Genomic DNA, 24,631 nt, shown 5'->3' with positions numbered 1-24,631 from the left:
CTACCCATAGGACTTTAGGGCACTGAAATATCGCAGCATGTGTTCAAAAGACCTCTAGCCCCCAGGACCAGAGGGAAAGAAAGTTCTCGCCACATCCTTCCTCAGCCCTATGGCTGGCCACTGACACCTTCCCAGCAGCTGCTCCCTTTAAGGTGGCCCTCCAGAGAAGAGCTTGTTTCTGGGCTAGGGAGAGGGGAACCCCCATTAATGAAGGGACTACTCTCCCTTACCTTGGGTCCTCACAGACAAGAGGCAGGTGAAGGTAAAGTGATTCACCTGGGGTACCACTCACTCAGGGTGGCAGTCACGCATCAGGCCAGTGGCTGGAGAACTCAGGAGGGATGCAAGGGTCATAGCCACAGTCGATAGGCCCTGGGTCAGGTGCTTCCTGTTATGTTAGTCACCAGGCCTGTCCAGCAGCCCTTGGAGGAGGAGGGGAGCCCACCTTTGGGGAGCACAGCGGTACTTTCCCACATGGGGGAGTGGGGAGCATTGCCAATTCCCTTTTCATGGGTGAGGAAATTGAGGTCCCAAGGCTGAGACTCATGGGGGGGGCGGGGGGGCGCGACTTGAACTTTGGCAGCTTGACTTGGACCTCTGTCCACCATCCCAGGGGCTGCCAAAGAAAGCTCAGTTAAGCCCTGGGATCCTGCTGACATGTATTATGGGTGCCATGGGCATAAGGCAGGGCCCAGGCTCACCCGTAAGCAGGACCAGGCACTGAGGTTAAAGTAACAGCTGGAATCACTTTGAACCATCATAGGAAACACCTGTGCAGGCAAGCCTCCTCAACGGAGACTAAATCTAGGGGGAAATTTTGATGAGGTGCAACATACTTGTGCATAGTCTTAAAATGTCTTCCAGATTGCTTATTAGTTGCAAGAGAAAAGTCTTAACTCTACAGTAGAGAAATCAGACACCTTGACCAGGTGATCAAAATTAACATCATCAGTGAGGGGCAGATGGAGGCATGTATCTCCAAACATGATGTCCTGAGAAGGACCTGGTAGCACCTATGCAGTTTTCTGTCTGAGAATCCATAACCTCAATCTAATTATGATGAAGCCTCAGATAAACCCCAAGCTAGGAATGTTCTATTAAAAGAGGGGGGTGGGAGGGAAGGAGGACTGTGTTTTTCAAAGATGTCCACGTCATGAAAGATCAAGAAAGGCTGTGGAAACATTTCAGATTTAAAGGAGACTAAAGAAACATGTATGCAATATCTGACCCAATGCTGGAGGAAAAATATGATAAAGGATATTATTGGGTCAAATGACAAAATTGGAATATTAACAGTAACTACTTTTTTTTTTTAGTAACTATTATATCAGTGTTAAATTTACTGAAGTTGATAACAGTAGTAATGGTTACATAAGAGAATATATTTATTTTTTAGGAAATACACACTGAAGTATTCAGGGGTAAGGGACCATGATAACTATTATAACTTTCCAACAATTCAGGGGGAAAAAACGTGTGTACATTAAAGAGAGAAAGTGCTCAAAAGATAAACAACCAATGCGTCAATCTGGGTAGAGTATAAGGGTGTTCTTTGTGCTGTTGTTATTCTTGCAACTTTTCTGTTTAAAATTACTTCCAAATAAAGCTTTTAAAAATTGAAACGCATTGCCCCTTATGAAATTAGCCCCCAGCCTGTAGAAACATGTGTGGGTAAAATTTGGGTCCTGGCTGAGCTTAGCCAAGATGGAACACTGTGGGAGGGCAGTACCCAGCCCAGCCGATGGGAAGGGTGCTCTACGACAGGGTTTGGAGGCCTGGTGAAGCCGCCGATCAACCGCCTACCCTCTGCTTCTGAGGTCAGCCCTGGAGCTGGTCCCACACCAACAAACAGGCTTGCGGCAGAAATGTTCCATAAAAAGGGATTTATTGCCAAACTTCAAGAAAGGCGCTTCATAAGCAGAAGACATGGAGTGCCATCCTCCTCGAGGGGGCAGGCAAGGCAGCACCTGCGTACTCCCGCTTCTCCTCCCCCTCCCCTGAAAGCCGGCTTCCTCCTTGGGACCCAGGCTGCCAAGGCATGGGGGCCCCATAGGAACCAATGGCATTAGGCCACTGAGGTGGCCTCAGAGAGACTCGCTCAGCCTGGTCACACTTATCAGAGGAGGTAAAGGAGGCTCTAGTCCCTGGAAGCAGGTGACTTGGTTAAAGCCTCAGACAGCCGAGGCTGCTGGTGACGTAAAGCTGTTCCCCACAGGAAGACTATAGGGGGCCATGTGACTGTGGGCATCTGATGGCATTCTTGCTCTCATACTGGACACAGATGGAGGAACAGGCAGACTGTGGCATGAGAGCCTAGTTTGTCCAAGGAGTGTGGTCTGGGGAGGCCCATGGGGGCTCACGAGCCATGACACTGCTGCTTACCCTCACCCCTACCCGGTACAGGCCACAGAGTGAACATCTGCCTCTCCTGATCCCTGGCTATTACCCTCAAGAACAAAGCAGAAGTACAGTGAAGACGGCATTGACCTGCACCGGCAGGCCTCAGTGGGCACGACTGCTGGCTGGGTGTGGGGACGCTGTGACCCGCCCTCTCCTCTCTTTCAGTAAACAAAAGTGCACATGCAGAAACCCCCAGGAACTTCTCCCATTCCCATGGGCCCCAGGGAGAGTGGCTGTGGCCTTCAGGGCCTCTGCACCTACAAGCTCTGCCCTCAGTCCAGCTGCTGCAGCAGGATGGAGACTGGACGTGCTCCCAGAGCCAGGGGTAATGGAGATGCCCTAGGGAGAGGTCCAGGCTGCAGACACAGGCTAGGGAAGGACCAGGAGAAAACTCTCCTTCCACTAGGAAGGTCAGGAGGAGCAGTCCATCTGGGGCCTGTGCCAGAAGGGTGGGGGGAAGAGGAGAGAGGGAAGTGGTTTAGGCCCTGACATACCCCCTCAGCATTAGAAGAAATGATGGGATATTGGACCTGCTTGGGTTGAGGAGGAACCACAGAGACCCAGCTATAAATCCCATCTGGGGAGGCACAGAAGTTGGGGTGGCTTCTCTTCTGAAGGTTGATTTATAATGAATTACACATAGGATTTTCTGATGTTGACATCAGGGTCATCCTGGGGTTCACCTCTATAGGAATGTGCAAGGCTGGACACAAGCTGGTCCAAAGGCAGGGAGACCCTTCGAGTTCCTCCTCCACCCTGTTGTCCTCTGGTGACAGCTCACTAGAGGGGAAGGCCTGCAGAATAGGACAGGCCCAGAGAGGGGACGCAGAGCTAATGGCTTTTTTACACAGATGCCTCCCACCTGCCTTCAGAGGCCCTAGCTGGGTTCCAGGTCTCACTCAACTGAGGTATGAACCCACAGCCTGGATCCAGGGTCTCAGCAGCTACTCGGAACAGGTGGGTGGGAGGGTTGGTTATGGCTTGCAGCTGCCTGTGCCATAAGGCTCTCTGCCTCAGGATATCTGGACATGGAGGCTGCGGGGAGCTCAGCTGTGCTCTATTCAGAAGTCAGGAATGTAAACTACTGGGGGTGAGAAGCAGAGACTATGCCACCCCCAGAATCCCCAGGGCTATCCCAAAGCCCTGGGGCATTTCGGAGCAACCATGCAAGCACAGAGGTCCTGAGTGTGTGCTCCCAGCCCAAGCCAGAGCCCAGAGGCCGGCCAGATAGCCAGACAGTGGCCCTGGGTGGCACCTGACACCACTGGCCAAGGCAGGGCAGGGAGGATACCAGGAGTCTCTGCAGGTCCTGGCCAAACCCTGACATGCCCACTGGCCCTTCAACACAGACTGAGCAGAAGCACATTTCTCAGCAGGGCTTTGATAGACTGGGCTGGCCAAGGGGATGGTGCCCTGGCCTGGCAGGCCCTAGGGTGCACTTCTCCTGTAGAGAGTCACCAGCTCCTTCCGCTTCTCCAGTGGCCCAGGTGCTTCCTGGCTCAGCTCTCCCAGATCTCGCATTTCCTGCAGGACCTGGGTAGCCTGTCTCAGCTGCTCCACAGCCTGGCTGAGCAATGTCTCGGCGCTCGCAGGGGCGGGCTCACTGCCCATGACCTCGTTCAACAGTTTCTCCGTCTGTGCTGAAGCCACCTTCACCTCCAACTGGGCCCGGTACAGCCGTACCCCAGGCTGCTGTGGACGCCGAGGGCCATCCCCAAGCAGGTCCCCCACGGAGGAGCAGCGGGGATGAAACTGAGGTGGCTGGTCCCAGGGTGGCAGTGCTGTGGACACTGTTGCATTCTTTGGGGGAGTCCCTGGGGTGCCTGCAGCCTGGGATAACTTGACAGGCTCAGGACTGTCATCCATGCCATTCACCGAGACTTGCGCTGGGCCTGGGACAGAGGTCTCAGAGGCCCCAGGACTCTGGGCTGGCTCCATCGCATTCATGGAGGCTCTCAGTTTCTCTGATAAGATCTTGGGTGGGGGTGTAGGGGGCTTCCCACCCTCCTTGGGCGTAGCCTCAGAAGTCTCAGAACAGAGCATCGGGCGTGGTTCCACATTCTCAGCGTCAGGGGACTCCTCGGGGCTGGGGTTCTCCCAGCTCACCTTCAGTTTGTCAGACAGGACCTTGTTGGGGGGCTGTTCCAAGCCATTGTCCTTCCCCACTAGAGTCTCTGAGTCCTCTGGGCTCTCAGGGTGGGCCTCAGAGTTTGCTGAGACAGGGGTTGGGGCTCTTTCCCCCACAGTGGTTTCCACTCTGTCACCAAGGCTGGTCATCTCAGGAGCTGGGGAAGGCTTGGTAGGAGGCATGGGGGGCCGGAGTATCTCCCGGGGCTGGGCTGCACCGACGTCATCGCTGGGGGTAAACACTGGCGGCCCGCTGTCCAGAACATCCAGGTCCAGGCGCAAAAGTCCATCAGAAGCTGCGCTGGCTACCTGGTGGGGGGCAGCATATGGGCATCATCTTGGATGACTGGCCTTTGGGTCTGATGTGCCCACCTATAAGAGTACTAAAGCCCTCCCATCCAGGCTGCTCAGGTCCCCAGTCCCCCACTCTCCATGCCCTCTGAGGAATCCTCTCCTTTCCCTCAGTCCCATAGAATTCCCTGATTTGGAATCACAGGCCAGGAAGTTAGAGCCAGGGTGTCCTCTTGGTGCCCCAGTCTGGCTTCTTCAGCCAATGAAAGAGGCTGCTCTCTTTAGTGGCAATTATACTGGCCTGGGCAGCAGGGGACATGGTTCCAGCCCTGTTTCTGACCCCTTCCCGGCTGTATGGCCTTCAGAGTGTCCCTTCTCTGCAACCACCCACCAAGGGTTCCCATAGACATTAGGTGATAGGACCAGGTCTCCAGAGTTGACTTTTGCTCACTCACTTCTGCTTCCCCTCCCTGGAGACCTCTGACCAGTCTTCCAGCCCCACACCCAGCCCTTTGGCCCAGATCGCGAAGTCCCTGCCTGCCAGCTGCTCAGCAGTGCCCACTCTCCTCACACCGTCAGATGTGGCCCCAGACGTAGGCAGCCCCAGACCACAGCTGACTGCCAGAGGGGAACAGCTGCACCAAGCAGACAGCTGACACCAACTAGGCCTCAGGAACCCAAAGGGATACCCAGCAGCCACATGGTCATGGGGACCCTCCCAGGGAGCCTCAGAGGCCCTGAAACAGGGCTGGACAGTAGGCCTCTCTCCCAAGGTCCCTCAGATGGTGGGGATCCTGGCTGGGACCCTCATGCTCAATCAGTCAAGAGTCCCTCCCTGAATTATTCTCTAAGGATCTCCCCTCAAAGGCTGGCCCTCCCCCAACACCTCCTAGACCTTCCACCTCAGGCATTCCTTTTCTCTCTGGCTATTACAGTCCACTCCCTCTACAGCAGCGGTTCTCAACCTGTGGGTCGCGACCCCTTTGGGGGTTGAACGACCCTTTCACAGGGGTCGCCTAAGACCATCGGAAAACAAAGATACTTACATTACGATTCATAACAGTAGCAAAATTACAGTTATAGAGTAGCAACGAAAATAATTTTATGGTTGGGGGTCACCACAACATGAGGAACTGTATTAAGGGGTCACGGCATTAGGAAGGTTGAGAACCGCTGCTCTACAGGCTTTTTTCCCCTCAGCTGACAGACAAGAACAGGCTGCCTCACCTCAAAACAAACTCTCCAGTGACCTTGGCCCCTTCCCTTCTCTTCCTTCCCTCCCATGGTTCTCTCATCCTAGCACCCCCAGCTCTCTACCCCATGACAGCCCTAAGCTTCTGAGAAAACACGCGGTAAACGTCACTGCTTTTTCCTCAGTCCTGCCCTCGTGACTTGTGGCTGCCAACCTGGCTGATGACCCCAGGTCCTGTGCCCTTCTCTCCCCAGATGTGCCACTCGCCTCTCTGGCCTCCTCTTCCTTGGCTCCCTGCTGCCCTCCATTCCCCAAATGTAGGGTTTGCTGAGGTTCTTTCCTGACCTCCAAGACCTCTCCCCCTGCTACCCACCCCCATCAGCAACACTGATATGAAAAGGGGCTCCTCCCTTGCCCCTCCCCTTGCCCATACCTTCTCCTAAATTCCCTGTGCCCAGGGCCTCTATTTGCGCAGCCTCCAGGCTTGGGAGCACCTCTGACAACCCTCCCTCTCAGTCTAGTCCACCTGCCACAGCCCCATAGTCAATCAAAAGCCCAGGTGACTCTTGCTTGCCAATCTGTCTCCCACTGACCCCTCCCAATTCAACTCCTGCAGGAGCCTGGAGGCCTCGCTGTTCCCTCTTCATCTTGGTCCCCTGCCTTTCCCTCCCTCAACCCAACCCACCCTACCCTGGTCCTCAAACTGACCTCTGAAACACACCCTCCCATCCATCCTGGCCCCAGTTCCGGCATTCAAGCCCTCCAAAATTTCCTTCCCCCAACTTCACCTTCCTTGACAGATCTCCCAGTCAAAGGGATTCAGCACACCTTAAACTCTCCTGCCTCATGCTCAGCTCACACCATTCCCCCCACTGGGCATCTCCCTCATACCACATCTGCCAACTGAAACACTTCCCATCCTCCAGGGGTCAGCGCAAGTGTCAGTGGGTCCTCTGTGGTCCCTTTGCCCCAGCCTCCCAGAACCCTTAACACAGCTCTGCTTGAAGCTGGTCTTTTCTCCAGTTGGAAACTGAGCTCTGAGAGGCAGGGAGTACCCTCAGGGTTTCAGTTTCCCTCAGGCACCAACTCGAGCTAAGGCCAGTGTGTGGACTCAACGAGCGCAAAAGGCACATATATCCACACCCTGAACACATCTAACATACGTGTCTCCACACACAGATCTCCGCATACCTAACTCAGGAAGCCTCAGCTCTAGGAGTCCTCAGGAAAAATGGGGCTCCGGGCCTGGCTACCATCCTAAGGAGCTGGGGTCCCCAGCTCAACTGGCCTCCCACCTGTCCAAGCTGGGGCAAAGTCTTACCTCCTTCAGGTGGACTCTTGTAGGTGGCCGGCGCTTCTGGCCCGCACGCACCCGATCCCGTGTCACATGCTCCAGGGCACAGCTCTTGTCTACCTTTACCTGGGAAGGAGAAGGAACCAGGTCAGTCCCCACCAGGCCTTGGGAAGAGGAGGAAATGCTCAGGCATTAATTCAAAGTCAGGGTCTGCACCTGCAGGGTCAAGCGCCCCATTGCTGCCTCTCTTTGAAGCATCTCCCCGTGTCTGGACCCCGACTCTTCTTCCTGTCTCTACGCTGCCTTTGTCATCTCTCTGCAGTCTGAGGCTCTCCCTCTCTCTGCAGCTGCCCTCTTTGCCTCAGTCTTCCTGCCCAAATATGGGCTATCAGCCCTTGTCCCTGAGTCTACTGCAAATATATAAACAGCCCTGAGGCTGCTTTTGGGCTTAGCTGGGGGAGAGGAAGAAGACAGCCCATGATCCCCTGGTACCTGCTTCCAGAGGCCTTGCCCTGGCCCCTGTCACTCTCCCAGGACCCTTGGGGATAGGCCTCTGCCCCTTTGGGTCGGGGTATCTAGAGGGCAGCATCTCCTCTCTGAGAGTAAGGAAAGAGGGTGAATAGTAGCCCAAGAAGCCACAGAGTAAAATTCACATGGAAAATCCAGACTCTGAACCCCGGAGCAGCCTGTCCCTGTAATGGGGATGGGGCTAAGGCTCTCCAGGCTCCAGGTCAGGCTCAGGACCCAGACACAGCTGGGGGGCCAGCTGCCCCTATTCCTCAGTGGAGGAGCTGATGCGGATCTGCCAAAACTATGGGCTGAGGCCCAGCCCATGCTCCTGTGGCTTTCAACACCCACAGTACGTACCATCACTGCTGTCCCACAAAAGGGGGACACTTTCCCCAGTTAGTGAAAGGCTAAACATAATAGAGTCACATAAGACACGACATAGGAGCCATGGCTTCAAGTAAGGGGCTTTGAGAAGATTCATTCCCTCAGGTCTCAGACTTCTACAATCCAAGGGTCACCCCAGGTGGCCCTCAGGTGCATTTTAGCCCAAATAGCTACAAATCCATGATGTCAAAGACAATCCTCCATAGGAGATCTGGCCCCAGGGGACACCCTGCCTGCTACAAGCCTGATCATGGCCACTGTTGCCACTATCACCACTATAGCCCAGGGGGCTGGGTGGCCACTGCAAACAGATAGGGAAGCCGAGGGCTAGAGTCAGTTTGGCCTGGACTTCATGACCAAACTGAAAAATGAGCTTTCCAGCTCTCAATTCACCCCCTAATCTCTCTGGCCTGGGCCCGCCTGATGTTTCCAGCTGAGGCTGGCAAGGATACATGGCTGCAATCAGTTCAATTCTATCCCACCACTTACCCATGTTTTCATGTAAAACAAGTCGCTTAATTTCCTTACACTTCAGTGCTTCATCTGTAAAGTGGGAACACTACCACCTATTTTGAGGGGTGTTGTAAAGATTCAATGAGGTAACAAGCAGATGCCCCAGTGTTTGTAGCAGGGGTTGACTGGGATGAGGTGAGGCAGAGTCCTCTCTGAGCTCACAACACCGTGGGGAAGGGGACACAGAGCCCTGCACAGGACTGCATCGCACCTCATCAAAAGCCTTGTTCTTGCCTCGGCTGATCCCTTCATTGAGGGCTTTGATCCAGGATTCCTTCTCCTCCCCGCTGGGTGCTTGGAATTTGATGTCGCTGACCTGCAGGGGGCATGGGTGGGGTGGATGGCAGATGTTTAACCAGGCTCACATGTAGGGTTTTAAGGAAGCCTCCCACCCCAGATCCCAAAGCTGGCCCTGGCACAGATGGCCAGGAGCAAACCAAAATGTTCCCTACAACAGGTCTGACACCAGGGCATCAGGGCAAGGGAGGGGACAGGTCCAGAAGAGAAGGGGCTCTTTCCCTGCATGCAGCTGCCAGAGGTTTGGATTAGTATCAGCCTTGCCCTTTGGAAAGATCCTAGATCTGGTCTCGCTCCATGTGACTGCCCGCCCCAGGCCAGCTGCCTGACCTCTGGGCTCTAGTTTTCTCTGTAAAGTAGCAATAGTCCCAGTCTCCTCAGACTGGGGTGACGAAGGTGACAGGCATAAGGGGTGTCCACTAGTGAAGGTCCACTGGGACCAGAAACACCTTTAGCTCTCCAGTGGGCCCCACACCCAATCCTTGCCCCAAGTGAAAAAGTCTCAGTGTCTCCTTGAACCATATAAGAGATAAAGGGGATTGGGGGTCAATTCCAACACCTGCATCATACAGATGAGGAAACACAGGCTCACCAGGTGGGATGGAATTTGGCCAAGGTGGCCTAAAGTAATCCTATGACTCCTGACTCCACCCCCCACCCCACAGGTCCCTTCCTATCTCAGGCAGGAGCTCCACGATACTATATTAGAATCAGAGGGACAGCTCAAAGAGCCCCCTCCCTGCCAGGCCCCAAGGTCAGACAGGAAATAGTGGAAGGAGCAAGGCCATGCAAACTGAGGGGCTGCCTAGCGTGGTGGACACAGCAATAGGACCTCTGAGCTGGACAGACCACCACTTACATCGTGTTGACCTTGAGCCTCAGTTTCCTCATCTATAAAAAGAAAACATCACAGTGACCTGCCTCGTGGAGCTGTGAAGATCACTGATGTGTCTAAAGTGTTGAATTGAGCTGGACACAGAGTGAGTGCTCAGTAATAGGAATTATCACCACGGCATTCCTTCTAGACAAAACAGCCCATTTCCTCGTCTGGAAAAAGGGATACCACCACCTACCATAGAGAAATGCTCACGGAATTCAACCTGACCAAAGCCAGAGCCTGGCACATAGTAGGTACACAGTAAATAGTTACTGAATGAATGAGTCAATAAATGAATGAACTGGCCCCCAAGTTTCCTTCTTTTTCCCTGTTTTTTGGGCCACTGCCCACTCTCTGACCTCAAGATGCCCTAGTTCTTGGTCCGGCGGGTCACCAGCCTGCCCATCCCCCGCCCTGGTGTTAGATAGCACTGTCCCGCCCGCCACTCTGAGTTATGTAACACCGCAGTTGGCCTGGCCCCCTCAGCATCCTTGTTATATAACTTCCTCCTGGCTGCCTCCTGCTTCTCCCCATACAGGGCCCTGGGTCCCACCCACCTCTCCATGCCAGGCACAGCCAAATGCTCATTTGCATGACCAGGGTAAATTCGATCCTGGCAGCAGATTTGCAGTTAAGTCAGAAACTCCAGGGCACCTTGGCAACTGCCTCTTAGCCCAGCCATCAGGGCTGCTGGTGGCTCAGGGAGGGACAGCGTTGCATCTGGGCTCTGCAAGGGCCCATCCAACCCTGTGATGGGGCTGTGAGAAAGATGGACCAGGTCCAGCCCCTCTGAGCTCAGCTGCTGCTCCTGCTCATAGGACTGGAGTTGGTGGGGACCCTGCCTGGTGCAGGACTTAGCATCCCAGAAAGCTTGCGAGGTGCACTTGAACCCAGCAACAGAAGCAGCAAGAATGGGGCAGAAAAAGAACACTGGCCTGGGAGTCAAGATTACAAAGTTCTAGTCCCACCAGCCTGCAGTGGCACTCTGCACAGGTCTCCTCACCATTCCAGAACTCCACGGGACAAGAACAGACCACTGGACCCAACCCAAACTGCGCCTTCCCATTGCCCAGCCCACCTGAAGCAGGCTGGGAAGAGGGTGTTGGCCAAAGGGCTCCCTTAGGAGGGAGACTACAAGGTAACTCCACAGGGCGATCAGAACAGGAACTATCAGAATACCAAGAAGTTGCTCCTCTGGCTCCAACCCTACCCATGTTCTGAAGAGCCACAAGCTGCACAGGTTTCCTCCCCAAGTCCTTCTAAGAAGCCCCAGGGGCACAGGCCCTCTGAGGAGTTAACTTGACTGGCCACAGAACAGGCCCACATGGCCTGAGAAAAAGGGGAGGACAAAATGGCAGACAGGGTAAAAGTGGGAGGGGGAGAGGAGGCAGGAAAGAGGAAAGGGCCAAGCTGGCTGAGACCAGCAGGGCAGCAAAGCCCAGCAGAGGCCACCCTGCTTCCTGGCAGCATCTGCCTGTGACCTCACGGCAGGGGCGTGGGGATGGGAAGGCAGGGGGGAGAGGGGCATGCAAGACACTGGAGTCTTTGTTTATTTGATTAGAAGGAAAAAACAGGCGGCTTCAGGACCAGACAGCCAGGGTCATGTGACCTCCTGGCCAGCAGGCAGCCTCACTGAGGATGGGGAACACCCAGGGCGATAGGAAAGGAGGGTGAGAGGATGCGGGGGACGTGGTTCTCTGGGCGGTCCCCCATCTGCCCTCTGGAGAGCCCCCACTCCCTGTGTGAGCTCCTGTGGTGTCAAGGGTCACGGCACTCTTGAACTGGAATCAGGGTATGCTGTCCCATGCCCCGCAGCCCCCACTATTTGCTCCATGCCCATGTCCCCAATTGATCATCCTGTTCCCAAAGTCACCAGAGCCAACCTGAACTCTCAGCAGAATTGGGGTGTTGGTTGAAGCAGCTGAGAGTGTAACTGCATGAACAGGCCTCTCCGAAAGTGATGTCCCACCCTGAGCTGGGCCTAATCCACCTGGCCCACCAGCAGCTGATCCTCAGAGCTGGGGAAAGGAGGTGGCCCGCAGAACAGCACTGGCAGAGGACAGAGAAGCAAGGCCCCCTCTGCCCCACATCCACATAAGCTCACTAAGAGACACACAAAGACCTAGATAGACCATGGCCAGGTAAACACCCACCTACACACAGAGGAGCACACACACGCACTGGGCACACAGGCACAAAACTTCACACATAACAAAACCTGCATGTCTCTCAAACACACATCCACAAATAGAGCACCAACTAGAGAGGAGGCAGGCCTCCAGGACAGGGTAGGGGCTCTAGGGCCTAAAAGATTAAAATGCGGTTCTCCTCTTCCTCAAAGAGCCATTAAGTAGCAAATGTCAAGTGAAACCTGGGCCCAGCCCATGAACCCTCATGACACTATAAACCTGCCCCCTCCCTGAGCCCGCCCCTAATCCCAGGGTTAGAACCCCTTAGTTGCTTCTTTGCCCCAACCCAGCGCAAAGCAGGACAAAGTGTTAGTGAGTAAAGCAGCATGGTCTCCTCCAGGGCCCAGAGCCACACGAGACTGGGCTCCTGGCCCTAAAAGCTGGGCAAGAAACATAATGGCCTCCAGCAGGCCCAGACCAGACCCGCCCCAGCCCTCAGCCTGTGACTCAGCCCCACTCTGAGAAGCTCCACATGATGTGAAAAGGTCAGGGCGAGGCCTGACCCAGCTGCAGATGGGCGCTAGTTGGCGAGAGGTGCTGTACATACCAGCCTCGAATCTGACTCCCTCCTGATATCTGTGAAACTATGCCATGTGTCAACACCCACCCGGACTCCCTGCCGGAGATACGTGGTACAAACAGCGAACTTCATCTGCACACACAGCATGTCCCAGGGAAAGAACTTCTTGGGCAAGAGACTTTCTCCAGCAACAGTCAAGAAAGGAAAGTGCAAGGGGAGGAAAGCTCGGGGGCTGCACATCCCCGAGCACTGAGTCCACGACGGAGGGCAGAGGGGTGGCCCACCCAGGAAGGCCTGGGATGAAGGAGAGGTCACACCTTCCCCTCTGGCCCAGAGTACGTCACAGTGTCAGAGGCCTGGTGAGATGAAAGCTCCATCCCCAGCTTTCTTGCCTCAGCCCTAGGTCTCCTGTGTCCAGGATATGGGAGAAGGCCAAGGGCCCCACCTCCCAAAGGCTACTTTCCAACTACAGCTTGGGAAGAGCCACGTTTTGGTCTTTTAGGCCCTTGCAGCCCAGAGCCTGGAAGCGGAGAGGAGAGCAGACCTCTCAGCAGAGCCCTAAGTGCATCTCCTATCAACCAGGGGCTGGAGGGATGCGAAGACAAAATGAGCAAAAGGTCCAATCTGTGGTTGCCCTGGGGTTTGAGCCTCAGGCACACTCCACAGAGAATGTTCAGGCTGCATCCAGGAGCCCAGCCTGTCGTAGAGAGCCTCCAGGGGTGACCCACCCAAGCAGACCCCAGCCTGGAGGAAGGTCAGCCCACAGTGGGCACAGCCCTACCTTGTTCCCTGGGGATCGAAGCAGGATAAAGCGGTGTCTCCGCTTAAGGAGGGCTCGAAGGTCCTGGCATTTCTCATAGCTGCCCAGCTCCACTGTTTCCACACAGTTTTGCTCATCCTGGGGAGGGAGACGGAGGGGACATGAAGTGGTGAGAACTAAACGCACCCAGACCTTCAAACACCCTGGCCCTGCTTCAGACCCTGATCCCACTCAGTAAGGGCATCACTTGGTCAGGGGAGACCTCGGGCTACCAATCAATCTCCAAGATGCAGTATTTAGACTCTGGCAAACCCACACTGGCTGGAGGGACACCCTCAAGGCTCACTGTGCACAGGAGAAATGGGACTCACAGCCCCAAGGTGGGAAACAGGGCTTACTCAAATATGCCTAAGGCCAAAGGAGGAAACAGGGGAAGCTGGAGAAGCTTAGGAAAGGGTGTCTGGGGGTCCATGCATGCCCAGAGGCTGGGCAGAGATTTGTGGAAGAGGTAACTTGGAAGAGGAAGCAAGTTGTCACAGAATGAGAGATGAAAAGGCTTTCCAGGCAGAACCACAGAGGTAAGTATGAATACAGCACATTTGGGCTACATGCCCTGCCTTCACCACAGTGATCCTGAGTTGACATTTCCACTGGCATCTTCCTCCGCTGACCCTTGGCTTCGAGAGGCCACACTTCACGGCCAGCACAACAGAAAGGGCAAGTTTCCTTTAAGAGCACCCCGTTCCCCTGGACTATCTTCCTGGACAGTGGTCAGCCTCTTCTAGGCCACCTCTGGACACTGGCTGGGCTGCCTTCCTGCCCGCCCGCCCTGACACCCGAGTGTTTTCTCCACTTGGGCTTTACCCGCCAGGTGCCTCTCCAACAAGCTGCCTGGAACAAGCTCCTCCCTCAATGGTGGTCAACTGGTTCCTCTTCCAGGAAGACCCAGCTGGAACAATTTCCTGGATGTGACACAGTCTCACCCTGGAGACTCCAGGGAAGTAGAAACAGGCCCTGGGTCAGGGCGGGAACAGAGGGGGAAACTGGCCAACAAGTGAAGGAAACTCTTGCTGTTGGACGTCATGCAGACAGCCAGCAAGAGCACCCACCCAGGGACTGCCTCAGTCCCCTGCAGTTTTGAGTGGGATACCTGGGAGGCAGTGATTCGATTATTTGCAAAGGAAATGGCCCAATTTCCCTCTACGATAATCCACATGTACTGTTGACTCTTCTCTATATCTGAGGGTTCTGCATACACAGATTCAACCAACTCTGAATCAAAAATATTTGGGGGGAAAAAAAAGCTACATTGTTAGGCCTACGATGGTTGCTTCTGTACTGAACATGTATAGACACTTCTTTCTTGTCATTATTCCCTAAACAATACAGTATAACAATTATTTACATAGCATTTACATTGTATTAGGTATAAGTAAGCTAGAGATAATTTAAAGTAAATGGGAAGATGAGTATAGGTCATACACTAATTCTGTGCCATTTTATATAGAGGACTAGAGCGCTGGTGGACTTTGGTATCCATGGGATTCCTGGAAACAATCTCTTATGGATACCGAGGGACAACTCTACTAAGAAACCCTGAAACTCAAGCACTTTTACATCCCTGATTCTCTTGAGCCTCTCAATCACCCTAAAAGCCAGTATTTGCTTCATTTTAAAGAGGAGGAGAGTGAGGTCTGATTTGCCCGAGGAGCACAGACCTGAATATAAGGGGCAGGGCCAAACTCAAACCCACATCCTCTGACTCCCAAGCCAGAGATCTTCCCAGCACAGCTCACTCACTCCTCCCAGCCAGAGGCAGAGGCTCAGTTGGTGCCTTAGCAACAGGTTGCTCTGCACCAGTGGTGGTTCTCCAAGTGTAGTACCTGGTCCAGAGCAGTAGCATCACCTGAGAACTTGTTAGCAATGCAAATTCTCAGGCTCCATCCCTACTGAATTATAATCTTAGGGGAATGGGCCTGGCAATCAGAGTTTTAGCAGCCCTCCAGGTGATTCTGATGTATACAAAAGTTTGAGAACCTCTGTTCTACATCAAAGGTTCTCAACTGTGGTGGCACCTGGGACCTTAAAAACCCCAATGCCCAGGCAACATCCCAAACTTATCAGGATCCCTGGAGGGGTGGAGCCAGGCATCAGTATTTTTCAAAGCAGATGACTATACAGCTAAGGTGGATAACCACTGATCTACCCGCTCTTTAGCCCCTCAGGGAAAGCGGAAATGATGGCCAGCGTGGCCTGAGCTTTTCCATCCAGGTTCAATCAGGTGTCTTTCCCATTTTTGCCTCCACACATCTATTTCCAATCCCTAGTCTCCAATCCCCTCCAGGTTCTTCCACTCAACACAACGGACAGTAAAATCCATCTGGTCCAGGAAGCTCCACTGCCCACTCCTATGAGCCCGAGCCTTGGTGCTCCCTCCCTCGTGTGAGGTCCCACATGCACAAAGCACCTGCCAGGTGCAGGCACTGGACTAGGTGCTAGGGATACCTTGCCATGGGGAAAAACAGTCCTAACTCCCTGCTGGGCCATCTCTCTCTACCCTATGCTGCATGTGTCTGCTCTCCTTTCTGTTCTGCCTATAAGGGGCAGCCCTCCAGAGGGACACAGTGAGTGCCTGACCCTGAGTGAGACCCCAGGAAGTTCCCTCCTACTGGGCATCCAGAGGAAGGAAGCTGCCTGGGGAAGGATCTCCAGTTGCAGAGAGCGCAGCTCACCTGCCTCCTGCAACTGGACAACTACTGGCCCAAACAGAAAGTCAGTTCATCTGCACCACCCAGCCCCCCACTGCTGCCTGACCTGGGTCTCCTCTCCACCCAGAATGCTGAATCATCTGGCCCTTCTGCAGCTCAGAAAAATGGACAGACCAGCAGGCGCTGGGCGGGGGCAGCATTTTTGGAACGTCAGCCTCACTGACAGCAAAGAAACAGCCAAGAGTCACTTGCATTCGCTTAGTTCCTTACATCAAGAAAGAGGAATTGAACTAAGAAGCATTTCTCAATTTCTACTCCTGGGCCAAGCTCCTCAGCCCTGAGGGCTAAGTTTTTGAAACTACATTAGGTTTTTTAATAGCGATTTTTTTTTTAAGTGTGATTTAGATTTTTCATGTTTAGGCGATGTGAAATCCTTTCTGCCTGCCTCCCAGCTGTGGCCAGATGTGGAAAAGTGGCCCAGGACAAGTCTAACAGCGTCCGACAGGCTGACAGCTGGGGGCCTGTCACTTAACTAACTCTTAGGCAGCTGGGACTGGAGGAAGCTGAAACAACGCCCTTTATTTATAAAAATATCTCCCTGCTGCCACCACAGTACATCCTCATTTGGTGACAGCAATGGTATAGAACATCTGGAGGGCTGTCTGCACAATTCATCCCCCTCGCCCTCCTCCAACGCTTCTCTGACACCCCAACTCCATGAACCTGGGCCGGAGGCAGGAAAAGCAAGGTGCTACTCAGGGGCAGCGCCTTTAAACATGTAGATGTGCAGTCCCAATCTTTCTTGGCCTGGGACAATTATGAATTTGCCAAGATACCCTGAGGTATGCTGAGAGAGGGTGGTGGGGAACAGGCAGGATGTCCCCTCGTCTGCATCCAGGCCATTTCTCCCCCATTTATTCCACCTGTCAAAGGCACAGAGTGGGAGCCCATTTTCTGATAGCCTCAACCCCAGGACACAAACATCAGTTACAAGTAAAAGCCACCTTTCCTCCTCAGGTCTTCACCCAGAGCTTTGTCGACTCTTACTCGACAAAGTAATTACACACAATTTTAGCATCCTTGATTGTCCAAGTTCCAAGCCTGCTGACATGAAAAGGGGCACCAGTCTAAAGTGGGAAGATGTGAGGACTGAGAGGCACAGGGACAGCAGCAGTGGCAACTGGCAGCTTGACGTTAAAGGAGAAAGAAAAGCTGAAAAATACAGCATGGCACTGCCAACAGCCTGACAGTAAGTGACTCTGAGCCACCAATGAAGACTCAGGCAGGCCAGTGTCTTCTGTTGAAGAAAGTAGAGAATATTCAACATATTTTAGAGGACTTCCACCAAAAATTAGTTTTAGGGTTTACTTGCTGGCATCGATGAGTGTGAAGAGCATTGGATTTGGTTCTAGACCTGGTTCCTTCATTCACTGAGAAGCTGAACAGTCATTTGGCCATCCTGGGCCTTAAGATCCATCTCAGTGCAATGTGACATGAAGACCACCCTCATGGGACTGTCATGAGCATCATCCGAGAGGTATGTAAGAGCTCCAAACATGTATGAGCGATAAGTATTATTTCTACTGTCGTTGCTAAATGGAGCAAGCTTAAGTTTTCTGGAACATTTACATATGTGGAACCTAGCCCAGGGACAGGGAGTTGCAGTGTAGGTGTACAGCTGAGGAGCTACACACATCCCTATGAGGGGCACATCAAAGAGCCCCTCATCCAGGAGCCCTAGACTTGCATCTAGAGGTATCGTGCTCATGCCGTAGAGACCCAGAGAAGATCAGATACTGGCCCAAGGTTGCACAGCATGGCAAAGGTGGAACATGTCTTCCAGTCCCAGTTCTGGGATCCTCCTGTGGGCTTGGGCTGCCCTCACTTTGCCCCCTGCCGCAGCACCCCCAGCCCCAGGGCCAGGCAGGTCCTCACCTCGTTCTCGTAGACCAGCAGCTGGGCCTGGCAGAGCAGCAGATAGCGGTCTTTCCAGAGCCCCAGGAAGCCCCCGCTGCTCTTCTTGATCCAACCAGCCTTGTCCGCCATCCGTGCTCCCCGAGGCTTCTCGCCCCCGTCCTTCACACCCTGTAAGATATCACCAGGACATGCCATAAGGGTTGCCACCATGGGGCCACACAGTCCACAGGCCACACTAAGATGTGTCCCCAGCTGGGTATCTACTGATATCATCCCATGTGAGCATCCCCACAGTTCCCAAGGCAGATATTCTTAATCCAGTATTAGAAATAATAAGAGCAGCAACAATAATAACAGCAGCAGCCGCTTTCTATTGCTCCACCGTGTTATGTTTTATACACATTGCCTCATTTAACCCATACACCTACCCGCTGAGGCAGTGGCAGCATTATCCACATGTCACAGCAAACTGGAGCTTGGAGAGGGATGACTTGCAAGGGTCACACAGCTGGAGGGACAGAGCCAGAATTCAAACTGCTCCATCATTCTGCCTCCCATGCGTTCGTTTAACCAGCCAACAAATGTACTGAGCACCTACCATGTCCCAGGTGCTGGTATAAGCAGAAGAAAAACATAATGGATCTCTGCCCTCATATAGCTGGCAATTCGGGAAAGGAGTTGTTGAACAAATAAACACTAAACACAAACGCATTTACAAGTGTGAAATGCTACAAAGGAAAACAGTGAAGGGTGGGGGGTGAGACAGGACAGTGTAAAACCTGGTTCAGGTAGGGTGACCCAGGAAAGCCTCCCAGAGAAAAGGGCAGTTAAGCAGTCTCAGAAGGATGAGAGGAAGGGGGCAGACAGACTGGTAATCTGCCCTCTAACCCCACCCTTCTAAAGAACCCTCTCTGCCTGCCTCCTTCCTCCAGGCCAGGACTTTGGGACAGCCACCCCATCTGGTGAGGGCTCCAAGGACTCTGCATTTGGTCAAAGGCTGGTACAGGAGGTAAACTTGAAACCTTCTCTAAGACATGGCAGCCACCCTGGGGCCTCCAGTCCAGCCACTGACATCTTGTGCCCCTTGATTACCTGCTTGGGTAGCTGAGGGCCAGGTGTATGCCTACCAGATGGTCCCCAGCACCTAGCACTGTTCCGTTACATATAATGGGTGCTCAAGAACTATCTGTGAAATGAAAATAAAAATACACCCAACTTGCTACCATTGTGCTGCAGTGACTGGTACCCACAGTAGTGGGTGTGAAGGGGAGGGGGGAGGAAAGGGGGGGGTCAAGAACTTGTCAGAATCTAGAGCATGCTAGAAGGAAATGAGCACTAATTTTGACTACTTTATAATTTACATAAAGCTCAAAAAGGGACCCCAGTAAAAAGACGCACACCTCTCCCCAGAGAATACCCTGTGGCCACAGCTGCCTTTGGATGGACAAGCCCGGGCAGATGGAAGTGTGGTTAAGGTGTTAGGGGCTGGGTAGGGCACCGCCTCGCTGTTCTCTATTATGGCAGGGCAGCCCTAATCTGGTTCTCACTGCACCCCCCACCCCCCACCCCTCTGAACTGCAGAGTCTGGCGGTTGGGAGTCTGAGCTTTGAAGCCCAAGTCACATAGACCAGAGGCAAGTCACTTGATCTCTTTAAGCCTCAGTTTCTTCATCTGTAAAATGGAGCTATTAACAGAAGTTGTAAAGATTATAATTCCATGATTTTTTTGTTTTGGCAGGGATTTTTGTTTTGTTTACTGCTTTATCCTCATTGCCTAGACAGTGTCTGGCACACGGCAGGTACTCAGTAAATGTTTGCTGCTGAATAAAGAGATGGCATATAAATCAATGCCTAAGATACCCTAGAGTTAGTAAATGGTAGCTGTCATTACTATTACTGTAGTCACTGCCATCCCCCTGACTCTCAGGGACCCTCTCTCTCTTCCTGAGCCTGGTTCAGAATTTAGAATAAGACCTTTCTGAGTTTAGTTGCTGGGTATCAATGCCCATGGAGCTCCTTGGAATGTGAGGTGCCCCCTCAGGTTCTCTCAGTAACTGTAGATGACAAGAAAAATGGGGAAGTGGGATGGTTCCAAATGACCTTCCCGGATGGAGAAAGAGGAAGTGAGGGGCTTGCCTACAGGCCAGTTATGAGCCACTCTGACCAGGGGAAGAGGGGGCTTCAGGGCCCTTTACAAGAAGCAGGAGGCGCTTGTATCCTATCATGCACCCAACCCCCACTCACTGCATCACCAGAGGCCCTGTGTTCAGCCCCATGGGTTGTGTGAGCCACAGGGCCCTCATCCCCTCAGTGAACCGTGCTGGGTGGCCCAAGCCCAGGGTTGGAAGAAGTGGGAAATGGGAACCCCCACCCCCACATTTCACACATCACACCCCTCCATTAGCAACTGCAACACTATTGGCCACTTCCTAGGCCTGCAGGCTCTCGGTATCTCTTAAACAAGGTAGTAGGTAGGAACGCTGCAGCATGAAGCTGCTGCCTAGGTTTCTCACCTCTAAGCTCCAAGTTCACCTCCTGCTTTTCAGGGGCCCATCCACACCCCTTTCTAAATCCCATCCACTTGTGACCTCCCCTGCCTGCCTCACTGACATGTGAAAACTTCCTGCTAGCTAGAAGCTCCCAAGGGGCACAGCTGGAACCTGTGCCGTGACCACTGTCCTCTCTGGGTGTAGCAGAGAAGTGTCCAGTGAATACCATGGTTGGATTAGCTAGAGAAGCAAGTCCAGGGCCTTAGGGATGGGTGGGGCAGGGGGGGACTGAGGAAGGAAGGCATTTTTGGATAGGGGGAGTGAGAAGTGAGGGGGCTGAAGGCATGAACCAAAGCCCAGGGAAGGGTCTCCGTATCAGGAATCAGCCGCAGGAACAGCAAACCTGAAGGGTGACCTGCTTGCCCGCCACCCTTCACCCAGCCCCTCTCCCTGCCCCTCAGACACTCTCCCACCAGGGGGCCTGGCTAGGCTCCAGTAAGTTTTAATAAGTGGCCCCTTCCCTTGGCAGGGCTCACAGGGGAGGTTTTGTCCTGCTCAGCCCAGTTTCTCAGCCTCCTCTCCTCTTGTTGACCACTGTTTTTCCTGTTTCTCCCTCTCCTCTCCTATCCATCCTCACTCAGGCCCTCCCTTGCCCACTGTGGGAAGCTCCTGAGGCACCCCTGGGAACCAGCCTGGCTCCCCTTTGTCTGAGGTGGAAGGGTCTCTGGATCATTCATTAAGAGGAAAAAGATGCCAGGTTGCCCTGACCCTGTGCACAGAAGGGAGCAGGTAGAAAGCCATGACACAGGCTATGACAGAGAAATGGAGACCAGCAGAAGAAAACTTGGCACCTCACATCACAGGGAGCTTATAATGATCATCGCTGCCCTTTGACTAAACCCAGTGATGCTCTGACTGAACTCTACTAAGAGCCCACTATGTGAGAGCCCTCTGATGGGTCAATCAGAGGAAGCACAGGCTCTGCCCTGGGGGAACTTCCAGTCTGATGGGAGCAACACAGAGCCTGCACAACGGAAGTCCCCAGTCTGAGGGTTGGGTGGGCATCCCCTGCTTAAGAGGGCCCTAGCTTGTTGGGAGGGACATAGCCCCTATCCGGAGAGACACCTTGGTTCTAGCTCTCTGGTCGGGAAGGGCTTGGGTTTAGTTTGGGAAGCCCTTGCAGAAGGCAGGATTTTGGTAGGACTGTGAGGAGGGAAGGAGACACACAACTTGGCCCAGAGAAGGAAAGGCACAGAGGGTATCAAAGACTCTATACTCTGAACTCCTTCACTATAGAACGAAAAAGCTTGGCCCTGAAAGGGCCAGAGATTAGCTCAAGGTCACAAAACCCGTCCTGGTATAGGACACTGCCCTGCTTCTCTCTAGATGGGAATGGTCAACTGAGCATCCTGGAGCCACTGGAGGACAAGCCAGAGAAAGGCATGGCTGACAGGACGGGGGCAGGACCCCAAGGCAGAGACAAGAAAGCCTGGCTCCAGGGTTTTCCGTCTTATTCCAGAGGCAACAATACCTCACATGGATGGATATTTGCAGTTTTCAAAGCTTCTATACATATATCATCGCATTTCTGGATTGCCCACCTCCTTCATTTTATATGTGGGGACACTGAGGTCCTGAGAACACAAGTGGACAGATGCCCAGTGCCCAGACCTGCACTTCTTCACCAAGCCTCAGTCTGATGGAGACTATCAACCCACTGCACAGAAGAGGTCACTGAGGCTGAGGGGGCTTGGCACTAGGGTGGCTGGGGCATGAGGAGGAAGCTCAAGCTGGGGGCAGGGCTGAAAGCAGCTAAGTGGGAGTGAGGTGATGAGGCCAGCCTGGGATCACGGGAGAGAGCAGCTGACTACGATCTAAGAGGGGTTTTAGAGAAACAAAGATGGACACTGAGGCCTCAAGAAATGAGGGGAAGTGACGGGGAGAAGAAATGGGAGGAAAAGAGTTAGGGATGGCAAAGGGGAGGTAGAGGATAGGGAGTCCCTGGCTGTGTAGGGAGGAAGTACGCAAGATCTTAGATGGCCCAGCTATGAGAGGAGCTTTTGGCACCTGAGAATCAGTGAGTGGCAATGTTAGAAACTCAGGACCAGAGAGAGTGCAGGGCTGGGCTGGGTTAGCCACGACACAAACCATGGGCCGAGGGCGTCCCAGGAGAACTTCCTTAATCAGGGGCCAGAGCAGATCAGGAGATGGAGTAATCCTGTCCCACATCCTCTGGGAGAAGGGGAGGGGCCACAGCCAGATAGCCCAGCCCTCACAACAGGGGCCTGGGGTGGGGGAGGGCTGCCCTACCCCCGTCAGCTAGAAACCACAGCAAATCATAGTGGCCTGACTTTGCCTCTTACTTCCACCCACTCTGAGAGAAGGGGCCACAATCATACAGTCAGGACCCGGAGAGGAGGCCCTCAAGCCCTATATTTTGTAGAAGAGGAAACGCAGGCTGAGAGGGGAAGTGACTTATCTACTATCCCACAGAAACACAGAGCCTGGCCTGGAGAGAACCCTGACAGCCCAGCTGCCCCTGGGCAGTGGCGCCAGGAAGTAGGGAGAGGGGCTCTGATGGGGACACAGGCAGCCCGGTCCACTCAAGGCCCTCCCTCCAACTGGCCAGGGTTGCCCCAGGAATGAAGGCTTCATCTTTCCTCCCTACACATCCAGGCACAGACATATCCCCTTCCCTTTTACTGTGAGGGACATAAGCTGAGACCTCCTCAGAGGACTAGAAGCGAAGTCCTTTAGACTCAGCAGGCCCCTCCTCTAATTTATTTATTCCATAGGCACACATTAAGTGATTGCTGTGTGCTTGGATGATGGGGCTGCTGGGAGAACTGAGTTTGCAAGTAAAGGACAGGGGTCACAGAGTGCCTGCCCCCACCCTAGACCAGGAGGGTTCTGAGGGAGAAGAAGGAGGCTCAAAGGGCACACTGCTGGTCCAGCTGCCCAGCTCCTCCAGGGACTCAGCCCTCCTAGGGGTGTAGGAAAGGCAGGCACCAGGATCAGGCCTAGATGGGCCCAACTCTGGGGCAGGTGAGAGGGCAAGAGAGAGGGGACTCACAGGAACTTATACAGGGGAGAAAAAGAGCAACTTCTTCAGTCCTCCAGCCACCAGATAGGGTCACTGCCTCACGATTCCTTGAGACAGGGACTGGAAGGACCCACAGACTTCTTTCCACACACACCACCCCCGCAGCCCAACATATAGTCTGTCCCCCCCCCCCAGGATCAGAACTGGCTGGCACGGGGTGTCAACAGTAACCAAAGTTCAAGCCCAGCACCCCAAGCCACTTTCAGCAGAGCCTCGGTCTCTCCGTTAATCCAATGTGAACAATAACATGCCCACAGTTGATGAGAAAAGCGAAAGAGATAATAAAGCAGGACCGGTCGTTGAAGTGCCGGACATGCTATCCCTACTCCCGCCCCCGCCTAGGCTTTGCCTGGGGTGGGAGTGAGGGGGTGATGTGCTGGTGTCCGGAGACTTGAGAGAGAGGGGCTGGCAGGAACAAGGGCCTGAGCCCGGAACCCCAACCGCCGTGAGTGGCTGGAAGACCCCAGCCCAGGCCCCCCCCTGGCCGGCCCTCACCTCCTCCTCCATGCCGAGTCCGCTGAGGTCCGGCCGATCGGCCGCTCCGCCGCTCACCCCCGGCGCCGCGCGGGCTCCGCCAGCTCCATCCACGCCTGGCCGGGCGGCGGCTCTCTGCGCTCTGTCCCGCTGGCCGCCGGGGGCCCAAGAAACTTCGGGGAGGCGGGGCCAGGGGCGGGGAGAGGCTTCCGGGGCGGGGCGGGCGGGGGTAGGGGTCTGGACAGAGGAGACCGAGTGGGAGGAAGAGGGAGGGACACGGCGGAGAGAAGCTTCCCTGACTCGCGGAGGGAGAGGGACTGGGAGGAGAGAGAAGGTGCTGGGACCCGGCGGGAGGAAGGGGAGGGGGTTTCCGGCAAGAGGCGGAGGCGAGGGATGCGGGCGGGCCCGGAGGGCGGGGCTGGGTGGGGCAGGACCGAGCTCGCGCCCGAAGCGCTGGCGGTTTGTGCCTTTGAGGTCTCCTGACTGGAATGGGCTGGGGTTGCCCGACTGGGCCAAGCAGCCCCGGGCGCCCAGAGATGAGGCCACCAAGAAGCTCCTCTTCTTTCCTCCTCGACGCCAGGGCGGTG

At 54.2% G+C, this 24,631-nt stretch overlaps 1 protein-coding gene across 2 annotated transcripts; it reads right to left on the bottom strand.

Annotated features, from left to right (window-relative positions):
* Positions 1–1,868: 1,868 nt before the first annotated feature.
* On the bottom strand, positions 1,869–24,202 carry PLEKHO2 (pleckstrin homology domain containing O2). Of its 2 annotated transcripts, none has more exons than XM_019630434.1 (6): positions 24,066–24,202; positions 17,998–18,147; positions 13,376–13,492; positions 8,923–9,027; positions 7,332–7,430; positions 1,869–4,836 (listed from the first exon to the last, which is right to left on the bottom strand). In XM_019630434.1, the coding sequence occupies exons 1-6, from the start codon at positions 24,075–24,077 to the stop codon at positions 3,829–3,831; spliced, it is 1,491 nt and encodes a 496-aa protein (XP_019485979.1). In that variant the 5' UTR covers positions 24,078–24,202; the 3' UTR covers positions 1,869–3,828. The 2 variants fall into 2 exon arrangements, with proteins under 2 accessions (XP_019485979.1, XP_019485978.1); XM_019630433.1 differs by lacking the exon at positions 24,066–24,202 and adding an exon at positions 18,408–18,645.
* Positions 24,203–24,631: the final 429 nt, after the last annotated feature.

This window comes from Hipposideros armiger, unplaced genomic scaffold (assembly GCF_001890085.2).
Source record: "Hipposideros armiger isolate ML-2016 unplaced genomic scaffold, ASM189008v1 scaffold_910, whole genome shotgun sequence".
In the NCBI taxonomy this organism is placed as follows: domain Eukaryota; kingdom Metazoa; phylum Chordata; class Mammalia; order Chiroptera; family Hipposideridae; genus Hipposideros; species Hipposideros armiger.
Note: the sequence above shows the minus strand (reverse complement) of the source record. Positions and strands in the feature narration are given on the sequence as shown.